The sequence below is a fragment of the Mus musculus genome, chromosome 7 (genome assembly GCF_000001635.26).
Source record: "Mus musculus strain C57BL/6J chromosome 7, GRCm38.p6 C57BL/6J".
NCBI lineage: Eukaryota > Metazoa > Chordata > Mammalia > Rodentia > Muridae > Mus > Mus musculus.
In genome coordinates this window covers 67,256,179-67,270,838 of record NC_000073.6, presented here as the reverse complement: position 1 = coordinate 67,270,838, position 14,660 = coordinate 67,256,179, and the positions used below count along the sequence as shown (strand labels likewise).

General features: G+C 36.9%; 1 protein-coding gene across 10 annotated transcripts in view; it reads left to right on the top strand.

The window, feature by feature from the left end:
• The window catches only part of Mef2a (myocyte enhancer factor 2A), a 145,294-nt gene that overhangs the window by 105,618 nt on the left and 25,016 nt on the right, over positions 1-14,660 (top strand). For 6 of the 10 annotated variants that reach the window (NM_001291195.1, NM_001033713.2, NM_001291196.1 and 3 more), the window contains 3 exons: positions 2,439-2,570; positions 4,677-4,896; positions 5,915-5,974. In NM_001291195.1, the coding sequence (NP_001278124.1) occupies positions 2,439-2,570; positions 4,677-4,896; positions 5,915-5,974 (412 nt within the window). Of the gene's footprint in view, positions 1-2,438; positions 2,571-2,634; positions 2,773-4,676; positions 4,897-5,914; positions 5,975-14,660 lie in introns of all 10 variants that reach the window. The other 4 variants (NM_001291191.2, NM_001357324.1, NM_001291192.1 and 1 more) reach the window with 1 other exon arrangement.

The window sequence follows — 14,660 nt, the reverse complement described above, 5'->3', positions numbered from 1 at the left end:
CACCCAAAAGGGGCCTTTCCCCCTTGATCACTAATTGAGAAAATGCCTTACAGTTGGATCTCATGGAGGCATTTCCTCAACTGCAGCTCCTTTCTCTGTGATAACCCCAGCTGTGTCAAGTTGACACAGAACTAGCCAGTACAGTCCTCTAAACCACTTTTTGTGTTTGGTGATAAGGAACAGAGTTGGCTGTCAAGCAGCTATATGAGCTCATTATCTACAAAGCTGATACTGCCTCTTACATTCCCTCCTTGTGCCAGGAACGCGTCTGAAGTGAAAGGTTGCAGAGCTGAGGATGCCGCAGCACTTTGTTTCCTCATAAGTACCAATAGGGTTAAACCTTCCTTTCTAGAATTCAGAACTGCATGTGATTTTAAAGCAAACTCATTTCGTTTTGCTCTGTGTATTTAAAAGTTCTATAAGCGATACATACTGTATATTGCTATTTGTACAATGCTCAGTGATAAATAGTTGTCTACAAGAAGAGCCAAGACTGAATTGTGTGTGTGTGTGTGTGTGTGAGAGAGAGAGAGAGAGAGAGAGAGAGAGAGAGAGAGAGAGAATGCTGAAGAGTGTTCTGAAGATTGGGACTTAACAATTAACAACACCAGTGTCTTCCTCAGTTAATTCTCTGGCTTACTTTTTGAGACAGTCTTACTGAGTCTACAAGCCCTAGGCAGTAATGTACAGAATAGTAAGTGCTCATTTCCCCAGGGAAGAATTATGTATCCTTTAAGATACACTCACACTGGGGGAAAGTACCCAGAGATTTAGTTAAAATAAGTCATCAATTTCATTTTGCTATTTATGTATAGATGCCCACTATATTTGTTCTTTTGCTAGGGCTGTGTAGATTTTAAGGGTTCAGTATGTTCCATTCTTAGTGTTAGTATTTTTCACTACTGATATATAACAACTTCAGACATGTGTCAAGTAGAACTGCTACCAAGGATGGTGAGGATATCATCTTTGATTAAGTACACATAAATGTGCATATAATACAGTAAGACTGTGAGTCCATAGAGCTTAAAACCAGTGGCTGGGGGGCTGGGGGGGGGGGCGAGAGATGTAGTGTTTGTAACACACTTTTATTTAATGATTGTATTTTAATGAGCTCCAAGAGTTAAAATTCCTAACACATGAGAGGAGCATTTGGAGGGGCTTATAATTTCTAGCATGTAAAAATAAGTCATACTGAGTAAGGTGAAATTTCAAAATCATTTGAAGAAACTTATGAAAGTTTTTCAAATTGTAATGTTCCATGAATACTTTGTTTCCAGGAAGAACAAGGACTAAACCAATCAAGTTTTACAGGGTGCTAAGATCATTGGTATCACATCTTAAGTTAATCACTTGCTGGGCCTTGTCTGGCCCAGCTCTGTGATTGTCCCTGTTTCTGTCCTAATGCTGTACTTGACATTTAACCCTAGTGCTGCTTCTGATTGTGTCAGAAACTCAGAAACATAGTTCAGAACTGTTGAGTTGTCAATAGCTCTGCTTTAAACTGAGAGTCATCAGGATTTTAAACATGGAGTGAAGCATTCTGAAGGTAAATTGATATTCTGTCATCTTTAAGTCACTAGGAGTTTCATTCCTTTAAAGATTATATGTTACTTCGTGATGACCTTTCCTTAAGAGAGGAATTAAAAAACTATTTCTTTACTTCAAAGTAAGAAAAAAAACCGAGTGTGATCCAGGGAAATACTTTATTGACACTCAAATTTTAAGAAATCAACTCTGGATTCAAACAAATTGAATCAACTTTGGAGAAAAAAACTAGTAAATGGGGAGGGGAAGTATTCTAAATAACTTTTCACTACGTGTATTCTTTAGTATGTAAAGTCACTAAGAATGTTGACATTTATCATACATAGGAAGGAGTCATTGTTGACAAACATTGGTTTCAGGTTTTTATAGTTTAAGATTATGTACGAAAATGATAAAAGAGAACAAATTAGCAGCAAATTATTGGGATTCTGGGCTAATTGCTATTGAATAAGATAAATCCTGATAGAAATGCCAGGAGATAAAATGGCAGGCATGACCTGCGCATAAAGACGCTGTAATTTCTCAGCACACCATTTTGATAGATTCTTGTTTTATTCTTACTGACTTTACTAACTTGATTCTAGCTGTGACTCATAACATGGAGTGATTTTAGTATTCTCTCAGCACTTTGAAAGGAAGAGTCCAAACAAGAAAATACTCTGTATTTTTTAATGTGCAGTGGGGGAGCTCCGTTTTTTCCTATCTTAGGCTTATGGTACTTGCAGAACTGTAATATATTTGTAGCCTTTTAAGTATCATTCAATGGCTCTTACAGAACCTGTGTATTCGACCTGTGCTCTCTAACACATTTTACAAAAACAAAGCAAACAAACAAAGAGCTCATGGAAAGTTAGTATTCTTTTTGTGTGAATTTTCCAATTGTATTTCAGACGTTAAGAAAGAAAGGCCTTAATGGTTGTGAGAGCCCTGATGCTGACGATTACTTTGAGCACAGTCCACTCTCGGAGGACAGATTCAGCAAACTAAATGAAGATAGTGATTTTATTTTCAAACGAGGCCCTGTAAGTACTTTCACTTTACCTTTACTTTTTATTTGTTGATCCTTTTTGTTAACTTCATATTTAGGCTCTGAACAAGAAGGAACACAGAGGGTGCGACAGCCCAGACCCTGATACTTCATATGTGCTAACTCCACATACAGAAGAAAAATATAAAAAAATTAATGAGGAATTTGATAATATGATGCGGAATCATAAAATCGCAGTGAGTACTAAAGTATGGTTTGTGCTTTTATCATGTGCATGAAGAAATTGACCATACATCTACCTCATTGTACAGAAGATTGAGGACAATGAGTATAAGAGAAAAAATGGCGTCTTTGGTTTTACAGAACTTTAAAACTCCAAAATCTTGTAGTAATAAATGTTGAGTATCTTAAGTGTAGAAATGAAGAGAGAACGTCTTAACTGAGGGTCTGCCATTAGTTACTCTTCACAGGCTAGCTAGATATACTAGATTACAATCCCTTTATCTGGGAAGTAAATGAGTGGCTCATATAACTTTTAAGATTGCTTCTAGTTTTAAAATTCATTGATTTTTTTTTTAACATAAAGTATATGTTAAGTGTTCCTGTCTCACCCGTAGCTTAATACACATATGTATGTAAACATAAACTTGATCTTAAGAATGCCAAGATTTCATGCCTCAAAAACATTTTTACTAATTTTACATAATTATCTTCATTTTTACAGAGCTGAATTGACTGTTCATCTCTTTGTATATTGTCCCAAAACCTTGAACAGCAAGAAAACTGAGTACATAACTGGCCTTTTTTTATACTCTCAGCACTAAGGAGGACTGGATTTACTCTTAGGTACCCATGTCCTTAAACTAGTCACAAAACAAATAGTCATTGTAATTTTACCGTGCACAGATACCTAACACTGTGAAAGAGTCAGTTTTGAGCTTGGACTGAAACATCTCGAAAGATCTTCTCACTGGACTGTAGAGAGAGCCACCTTAGGTCATCCCTGTAGCTCTGCTCTCACTGTGTAGGCACAGCTGTCCAGGAACCATCAGCTCCAGTGCTGGTGTTGTGGTGTTTGTTCATTGTCAAGGTTTAATCTCTTGAACTATGCCCTAAAGGATGATCCGCATCATATGTCATGTCTTTAACATAGTTTGTAGGAAGAATCACATGGAAGTAGCTTTAACCAAAATTTTTAACCTAATACCATCATTTTAAAAAAGACGGTAGCAAGTAAAATTGCTGTGACCTCACAGGGATATTGTTGCCATAGTTAAACTTTAATCTGCAAGAATAATCAACTCACTTTATTGTTTGTATGTTTTTTTTTACTGTCCCCCCCCCCCAACACTTTAAGTTATGAAGGAGCCTTCTATTTATCATGGTCAACAAATATATTGATATTGGTCTGTGGAGGAAATGCCAGAGCAAACTAGGAAATGACCTTTCAGAGAAAGCGTGAAATATTTTGATAAGAAGATAGCTTTTATAATGTCTATAATTTAATCTTTCTACAGTTTCAAAGATTCCGAGACTCTCTATTCTAACTTGGCAATAGTTAATCTTGTGTAGGCTTCTTTGTATATTTCATTGCATACAAGTACGTTGTGTTCTGTATATAATTACTTGACTTTTCTATTTTAAAAATACCCATCAATCAAATCATACTGGACTTATTCATAATATCCCAAATTTGATGTATTAAATTAATAATATATCTGTACTTTCCCTCTTTGGTTATATTTGGGTTCTCCCAATAGAAATGTAATGTTAAATTGGTTTGTTTGCATTGAAGTTCTAATTAATGCTTACTTGGTAACAGTAATATATTTTATGCCTAAATTCAACAATATTATTTTAATTCCAGGTTTAACTTTTCATTTCATCTCTTTGAATATTTGAAACATAGTATATAGTTATACACTTAGCATATATGTATCAGTATAAAATTGAAAATGAAAGAGTTTGTCTGGTATATTCATGTTCAAGTACAATTCTAGAGAAAATAGCTTAACACTGCAAATGAAGCAACTGTTCCCATCCTTTGCTTTTGATAATGAGTTACGGAGTCAAATTAAAGTTATTTAATGTTGATGGAAAGGAAACCAATAGTTTTCTCTTTCTTGTTCTTTACTTACAGCCTGGCTTGCCACCTCAGAACTTCTCAATGTCTGTCACAGTCCCTGTGACCAGCCCTAATGCTTTGTCGTACACTAACCCAGGGAGTTCACTCGTGTCACCGTCTTTGGCAGCCAGCTCAACATTAGCAGATTCGAGCATGCTGTCTCCACCCCCAGCCACGCTACATAGAAATGTGTCCCCAGGAGCTCCGCAGAGACCACCAAGTACCGGCAGTGCAAGTATGTTGTGAAGTGCTCTCTCTGCTCTTTGAAAAGAGGATTAGAAAGGATTTGCTGATAGAGGAAGTTTTTTGTCCTTAGTCTTTATTATCAGGCCAGGTGTGGTGGCCTTGAATCCCAGCACTTGGGAGGCAGCCAGATCTCTGAGTTTGAGGATAACTGGTCTACATAGTGAGTTCCAGGACTACTGGGGCTATGTAGAGACCTTATTTCAAAAAACAAAACTAAACAAACAAACAAAAATACACTTTGTTGTCAGAATGAACAAGAGTCACTGCTACATAATTAAGTCCATTTTAAGTACTTTTTTTTTTTAAACATCCATGGGAAAAACAATTCTGGCCAAAGTACAGTAGTATAGAGAATTTAACACTATAATTTTTCTGTATCATGTGAAAGCCGTGTCGTGTGACAGGCAGAGAATTTATCTTGAATGCTGTAAGTGAAGATTTAAAGTTAAATGTGAACCATCATGTTAGAAATAAAGGAATGAGAGTATGCTGAGTATCTCTTCCTGCTGACTTAGTTCAGTAATTCAACATCAGTTTGCTGTGCATTTACCACCTTAGTCCGGACAGGTTGGCATTGCCTTCCTTCCCCTAAGTCCTAAGTTTAATAGTAGTGCTCCATATGAACGACCTGCCTTCATTCCCATCAGCGTTCGCTTGTTGATACTGATGCACAGGATCACAGGTAGAGCAAGAGCTTAATATTTAAATTCATGTGTTGTGGACACTACACATCAACCCCCACACATAGCACATGTGGAATTAAACATGATACATGTACAGTTATACTATAGTGTGTGTATGTATGTGTGTATATATATATATATATATATATATATATATATATTATCAAATTATACATTAGTGACAACTTTTGATCGAGCTAATTTTGGTTTGGTTTGATTTTCAGGAACAGTATGTAGATTATAGTGAGATGACTTCATTTTGCTGTTTGTGAAATAAAGAAAGCCAATTTTATTCATTCTCTCTTTTCTCTGTAATATTGTTAGGTGGGATGTTGAGCACTACAGACCTCACGGTGCCAAATGGAGCTGGAAATAGTCCTGTGGGTAAGTGTTTTCCTATTGTTTAACTTTGTACGTCTGTTTGATCTGAGTTACTAGTAAGTATTGCCTTGAAATAGGCCTTTTATCTTTCTGAGGGATAGTTAACTGAAAATGTAGCAGTTTTCTGCAGTAGCCCTGCTTCATCCCCTACACATTGACCGTTAGTTCCTTAGTATGTACTAAGTGCTTTCTCCATACCTGGCGTTTCCTTTGCTAAACATTAAGCTGCTCTAATGCAACATTTATAGCAAGATCTTTTTAAAAACATATTTTGAATGTAATTTTGACAGTATCATATAGATGTATACATATCTCACACACACACAAACACACATGCATAATGTACCTTGAAGATATCCTTGCCCGCCATTCCCCTTCTTACTCCCTCAATGCACCGCCTATGACCACACAGCCTCCTCCTACCTTCATTGTCCTCTTCCTTCTTTTCTTTTTTAAATAATCCACTGAGTTCAGTTAGTGCTACTTGCTTGTCAGTGGGAATGAGACCATCCACCAGAGCATAGACTCCATGCCAACAACTACAACCCCATGGAAAAATGACCTTCCCTCTCTCAGTAGCTGCTGTTAACTGCAACAACTCCTCTGCTAGAGTTAGAATCCCTCCCTAATCCAATGCTGAATGCCTTGATCTTGGGCAGGTAGTCAAGGGTTTCTGTAACATTCTTTCAGCCCTTCTTACATGACGTTCCCTATGCTTTCATGGGGAGGCTCAGAATTAGATCTTCCCGTTAGGGTTGAGTACTCAGCAGTCACTGAGGGCAAAACAGCTTCTCTGATTAAGAGATGACAGCAGCTAACATATTTAGAAGGCAGTTTGGCAGTGGCCTTCTAAGATCATGTCTTAGAGAGATGCTTTTATATAACTTTTGTCACCACTGAAGTTAAACTATTGGTAAAGGACTTTATTTTAAAACACCATTAAATGTTTTCAGAAATTAGAGTACAAAGAAATGTGTGTATACTACTCAAGTTAGAGATCCAAGTGATTTCTCTTGTGGATATGCTTTGGTGGTCATGTGTAGAGCATTCATAGTTTGTCATTGTTACAGACTTTTTCACTTTGGGACTATCCCAGCATATGTGATGGTGGTGATTAAATCTAAAGCCTCATACATCATCAACAAACACTGTTAAGTAGCTCTGTTCCCAATATACTATGCACAGTGGGTCCTAAACAATAGTTTAGCATCATCTAATTTAAAACAAAACAAAATGGCATGATGCAAATAGTGTGGCTACTAAAGGAGACTGTATTTCTGGTTCGCTATACTTAGGGTTCAGCCTTCTGGATTCTTGGTGGTTTAAAGGGCTGGAAAGATGGCTCAACAGTTAAGAGTATTTGTTGCTCTTTCGGTTTGAACCCTGGCACCCATAATGGTGGCTTACAACTATAACTCTGGTTCCAGAGGATCTAATACCCTCTGTCTACACTGGGTTATCATACATGCATGCATATATACATACATATACATATATATACATACATATACATACATATATATATATGCAAAACATTTATACACATAAAATAACTGATTTTAAAATATATTTAAAAATATGTCATAGCCTGTCCTTTCAGTCCTGACATGTGGTAAAGATAGATTATGATGTTGATGTTATGTTTGCACCACATTAAACGATATTTTAGTGGATTTCAATGGATTAAGAAAAACACTATAGGGTTTTAAGAGATCAAATGTAGGAAAGTATATGAAGGTTTTACTATCAGTTATACACTGGGACTGCTATGCTCATATGTATATTTTCAAATATGTATGGTTTATTTAATTGTAACCCTGCTTTATTTATTATCTGGATCCAAATGTACTCTTTTCATATACACTTACATTTTCCCTACTTGACATCAATAAGGCAGTGTGTTTAGAGCCCACCCGTATTAAGAAAGCCTTGCATACTCATATCACATTGGGCTGATACTCCAGAAGGCTGGAGCCTGTGTAAAGTACCAGAAATAAACAGTACCTCTTGGAGCCACACTATTTGTAGTGTACTTTTTTTTGTTTTTTTGGGGTTTTTTTTGTAATTCAATGATGTTGGTCTGTTATTTGGGACCTGTTGTGCATAGTGGATTGAGAATATAACTATTCAGTATTATTTGTTTAGCAGGTGCGAAGCATTGAATTTAATCACCAAGTGTGTACCCAGCAGTATTTTAGTGTCTTACTATGAATTTGGGGTATACCTGTAACCACAGCATTTCAGAAGCCATATGGAATCCTGGGTTCTAGACCAGCCTGATCTACACCTCAAGCCTATATTCAAATTAAAGTGCCAAAAATCTATATGACTTTAACTTGCTAATTCGCATCTGATACTCACTTTTATTGGAACACCCAAAATATGTAATGAAGCTGATGGTCTTCATACATGCTTTTGACAGCTTATAGTCTTTATTAAAAGACTTGAAAGAGCTGAGCAGTGGTGGCGCACGCCTTTAATCCCAGCACTTGGGAGGCAGCAGCAGGCAGATTTCTGAGTTTGAGGCCAGCCTGGTCTACAGAGTGAGTTCCAGGACAGCCAGGGCTATACAGAGAAACCCTGTTTTGAAAGATTGCAGTGGTTATAAAATATCTAAACCCCTAACCCATTTTCTGAGACTTTGTCTAAAGAAGTAAGCTAGGGACTGGAGAGTGGCTTAGCAGTTAAAAGCATTGGCTGCTCTTGCACAGGACCTGGATTCAGTTCCCAGCACCCACGTGGAGGCTCATGTCTGTCTATAACTGCAGTTCCAGAGGATTGGATGGTTTCCTCTGGCTTCTGGCTAGGTTACCAAGTGCCCATATGGTATACAGACATACGTAAAGGAAGACATACATTCACAGAAAGATAAATGAATCTTTAAAGAAGGAAGTAAAAGAAAACTGTAAAGGGTCATGCCAACGTTGTTGCAGTGAAAAATGGGATGAAATAGGCATAGTCAGCAACGTAAAAATTAGGGAAATCTCAAAGGAGGGGTTTTTTTTGTTGTGATTTAAAACTATGCAGAAAATATGCATATAGAAAAACATAAGGAACCCCAAATGGATTCCATTAGTTAGGGTTATAATGTTTCCCCCTTTCTTTTATGTTTTAAATTTTATGTGACATAATAATGATAGTACCCCTAAAGTCATAAAATTTTTATTATAATAAATTGTTTTGGTGAGTTTTTTTTTTCCCCCCTGATTTGATACTTTTTGTTTCATCTGTCATTGAAAACTTAAACTGGCAGTTGTACATGCTATAATTTATATAGCTCTGTCATGGTGACCGTCTGTTTGTTTACGGTTTACTATAAACACTTCACTGCTGAGTATAAATGTGTTACTCCGCTTATATTATAGCTCAGATGTTTATATAACTTTTAGCCTATATTGTAATGTCAAGATTGGGAAAACAATTGATATATTCAGCGCCTTCACTTAAAAAGGATTGTGGGGCTAGCTAGGTGGGAATAGTGTGTTTGTGTGTATTGTGTGTATGTTTTGCATACATGTACTTTCTCCCCAGCCTCTACCTACTTTTCTTAAAAATGTGTTGAGAAAGAAAAATATATTGGACTAGAAATAGAAAAGTTCAAGAAAAATCTGGAATTGTTCATGTTGCATGAAAGTGAAGGTTGGGGATTGCCTGTGCCAGAGGAGTGGAAGCTAAAAAGACAAATGAGCCGCATAGTGGTAGATGGACAGTTCTATGAAGAGGACATGGGAGTGGCAGAGGGTGACATTGATAGAGAGATTTAAAACATTATTTTGAGATGACAGCATTTATCTGGAGAAAGTAGCCCCTGGAAGTTGAATTTGAACTAAAGTTTAAGGGAAATAAAGCAGAAATCTGTACTTGCATGCTTCAGTCATCGTATTGCAGGAGAACTGATGAGGCCTCTGGCAGAGGAGAAAGTTGTATCTTTAGTGCAGTCTACCCAGGACAGATGAAGAAAGATTGGATTTTGAAAGTAGGGCACAAATGTTTTTTATTCAATATTTCTGATATGATCCATATTGTCCATTATGTGTGAATTGTCATCAAACTAAGTGAATGTGTCATTGATTATTTCAAAATCATGATCTTTTTTTGTATCTTAGTAAGTTTTATATCTTCATATAAATGACATTTTATGATGTTTCTATGTATTCCTGCATATGTATTGAATAGTGTGTTGAGCATGTCAGTTTTGTTATTTGTCACTGTGTAACCCTGGCTGGCCTGAAGCTCACTATGTAGACCAGGCTGGCCTCAAACTCAAACTGCTCTGCCTGCCTCTGCCTCCCAAGTACTAAAATTAAAGGTGTGTGCTACCACTTCCAATTTGAATCTTGCTTGAGGTTTTTATAGAGTCTGCTGAAGTTTGTTTGACAGCTGGACTTCAAAAGTGGCTTCATAGTAAACCATTAATGAAATAGTCACCTACTGTTTAGTGCTAGAAGAGCAGTAGTCCTAAGGCCATGGAGAAACTTGCCATCCACTCAAATACATTGCTTCAAATGACAGGGTTCAGATTCTGAACTATGCGATGAACTGATGTAATGGAACAACATACCTTCTATCAATAGGACCGTAATTAAGATGAGGCCTGTTCAGTTTCTGGAGGCATAGGTATATGGTTTACTCAAGAGTGTTTTTGTTAGGATAAGCTACCATTCAACTTTTAACAATAATCATACTAACTTAAATTTATTCAATTAAAAAGACAAATCATCCTGTGCAGGGTCCCCATTATAGAACTTAAACAAGCCGAGAGGCACGCACCCATACAGTCTAAGAGAATAGCAAGCTTGCACTGGAGATTAGCTTCAGCCTGGCATGTTGCCAGACACTTACATCATCCTGTACTCACTATCTGCTGTGGTGCCCTGGTGGAACACTAAGATACTGTGCTTTTAACCCCACTTCCATTCTTGTAACTTGATTCTTGTAGTTTACTATGCTCTCATATAAAATGCATTATAGATTTCACATGGGAAAGATGCATTCATGCTTCTTAATGATATATGCATCTAAATTACATATTTGCATAATCTAATAATAATAATAATAATACTAAAATAGTGTGTGTGGGGGGGTGTTTTTTGTTTTAGATTTTAGCTTGGGTCCATGAATAGCCTTTCAAGTATTGGAGAATCAGAACACACATTCTTGCAATTATGTATTAACAGAAACCTCGTTAACCTTATTGCTCTGCAGTATAAAAGTCTATTAAGTTCTTCTAACTTTGAATATGTTACTTGTAAAATATTTTTTATCCTCCAGATAACAAAATCTGGATTAGCTCTTCATTGAGTTCTGTTCTGCTCCATAAGTGAATAATCTAGAGAGAAGAGTTGATGTTTTTCCCTCAACAACCACACTGCTCTTTGAAGCTTACAGGAGATGCAGGAAAAGAGATTGAACCCAGATGGAATACATTCTGCTTCAAGACATTGAAAGCAGAATACAGGAAATAGCCTCACAAAATTAACGAAAATAACAGTCCCCACAACAAAATAAAGTCACACACAAATAGAATTGCTATGTCACGTGTTAAAATGTTTGCAAATGTGAGACTTGGTTGAACTGTCAGGGACAGTGTAGTTAGTCATCTTCCAAGTGCACCTTCCGAGCAGATGCGGCCGTTCTTAGAGGCCACTGCCTTTCTGTGTTCAGGTGCCAGCTTATGAGAATCGTAGTTAGGAGGTTGCAGAGTTGATTCTGTCATAGTTGTTACACAAATATTTTTATAATAGTATTTTTGACTCTTAAAGTAATGTTTATAAGAAGATAATTATAGTAAGGCCTCTATTTTCTTTAAAACTTTATCTTCCCAAACTTTTAACCATCTTTCTAAGCATAGTAACGATTTAATTTTTCATTTTTATTATTTATTTTATGTGTGGGGGTGTTTTACCTGCATGCCTGTCTGTGCACTATCTGTTACCCCAAGAAGCCTGAAGAAGGCACCGGATCCCTTACAACTGTAGTTACAAGTGGCTGTGAGCTGCCATGTGTATGCTTAGCATTGAACTCTGGTCCTCTGGGAGAGCAACCTTAACTCTTAACTACCAAGTTATCTCTCCACCCCCCTAATTTTAAGTTTTCAAATTCAAGACTGGCAAACTAGCTAATTAGGTAAACATGCTTGCCCCCAGATCTGATAGGCTGAGTTCAATCCCCAGATTCCACATGATAGAAGATAAGAACCAAGCCATACAAGTTGTCCTCTGATTTCCAGGCATGCCCCTCCCCTACAAATAAATGTAATTTTAAAAATTATAGAATTCATATATCAATTTATCATTTGACTATATATTACTAAGTGTGCCTGAAATTGCTTTGTAAATCTCAAGATAGTATACCAAGTAAACATAGTTCTGTTTCATTCAAGAAGTTCTACAGAATTAAAATGTGTGTGGTGTATGCATGTGTGTGTGTGTGTGTGTGTGTGTGTGTGTGTGTGTGTGCGTGTGTGTGCACGCGCGCACTAGTGTGCTGTGTCATGCCGGCATGTTGACAGAGGTTGATGTTGTGATGGCTTCTTGAACCTCGTCATCTAATTTTTGGAGGCGGGTTCTCACTAAACTGTTGCTTGCACTTCCAATCCCTAGGTCTGATTGCTTCTACCCCACCGTTACCACTGGGGTTGCAAACTTGTACCATCATTCATGTCTTTCTTTTAAGATTTACTTTTATTTGTGTGTGCATGTGTGTGTACATTGCGCGCACCATGTGTTTGCATGTCCAAGTGTGTGGAGGTGCTCTCGGGAAGAAGAGCAGGAGCCATAGATGGTTGTGGGTGGTTAGGAATTGAGCTTACATGATCTGTGAAAGCAGCAAACGCTCGTAACCACTGAGCCTTCTCTTCAGTCCTAACACCTGGCTTTGGCCGTCCTGCTTGCACAGAAAACACTTTACCCATCAAGCCATTTCCCCAGCCTGCTGATAGGTTCTTTTGTAAGGTTTTTTGATTTTAAGTACTCTCACTTGCATATTCTGTGGCGTATGTTCTGTGATACTGGGGTACGGTTCAGAAAGCTTGTGCTTATAGCTATCTCTTGTAGTCTTTTCCTTTAGCAACTTCAGTACTCCAGTTTTTTGTTTTTGTTTTTTTTTTTTTTAAAGGTCTTTGATTCACTTTGAGTTGATTTTTATGCAGGGTTAGAGATAGGGATCTAATTTCATTTCTGTGCGGCTGTATATCCAGTTTTGCCAACACCATCTATTGAATAGGCTATCTATTCAAAGTACATATACTTTATCAGCAGCTAGATGTCCATAGCAGTTTGGATTTATCTACAGGTCCTATATTGTATTCCATTTATCTACATGTCTTCTTTTGCCAGTTCTATGCTGTATTTCTCATTAAGGCTCTGTAATGTGTGCTTTCTAACTAAGATGGCTTTGTGGTTTTCCATATTTCTTCATGAAGTTTAGAGTTATTTTTTTTCTAGTTCTGGGAATAATGTTATTGAAATTTTGCTGAGAATTGCTGTGACTGTGAGGATTGAATTTGGTAGCATAGCCATTTCAGAGTGTTCATTCTGCCAGTTCAGGAGCATGGACGTTCTTTTCTTTACCTATTGTCTTCAGATTATTTCTCCTAATTTCTTAAAAATTTACTTACAGGAGTCTTTGACTACTTTGGCTAGATTTATTTATAGTTTTAAAAATAATTAAAATAGGATATTTTTTCTTATTTCTTATTTCGTTTGATATTGGTCTGTGTGTATAAAGTTGTGGCTTTGTATGTTGATTTTGTCTTATAACTTTACTGAAAGTAGTTTTGGGACCTAAAGTTTTCTGCTGATGTCTATTAAGTATAGAATTAAATCATCTGCCACTAGAGATGGTTTTTCCTTCTTGAGTTTGATCATTTTTATCTTTCTCCTGTCTTATAACTCCACTAAGACTTGAAGCACCATATTGAGTAATTAGTGCAAGCTGACATTCTGTTTCCTTCTACACTTCGGAGGAAATGTTCTCAGTTCTTTTCCATTTAGCATGAGAGTGGCTTGGTTTGTCTTAGATACCCTTTATCATGTTGCGGAATGTTCTATCCTGTTTTTTTCTTCAGGACTTTTTATCATGAATAGGTATTGAACTTTGTCAAAAAACTTTCATGTTGAGGTTATCATGTGGTTTTCCTGTCTTAAAGTCTATTAATATGGAATATGACATTTACTGATTTGCTTTTGTGGAATAGGCCTTGTGTCCTGGGATGATACCAACTTGAACATGATATAACATCTTCATGTGATCTTGAATTCAGTTTGCAAGTATTTGCTGAGAATTTTTATATCTGTATTCATTATATGGATTGGTCTCTAGTTTTCTTTTTGGGTTTTGTCTTTACCTGGTTTTGGTATCATGATAATACTAGCATCATAGAATGGGTTTGGTGGAAGTATTATACTTAGATTTTTTTTTTTCTAGAAGTTTGGAAGAATTGAGCAGTGAATCCATCTAGTCCTGGGTTGATCTCTTGTCTTCCTAGAGCTTTGAGGTACATTAGCTTGTTGACTTGAGCTCCTTCTGGCTTTTTACCGTATGAACACAGAGCTCTTGACTTTTCCTCATAGGACCTGGCTGTATCCCAGAGGCTCTGGTAGGTTGTGCTTTAGTGGTCATTTGACTCGTAAGAGTTTTACAGTTTTCCTCCCTGATTTTAAAATTGAGCTTCAATTTAAAAATTGAA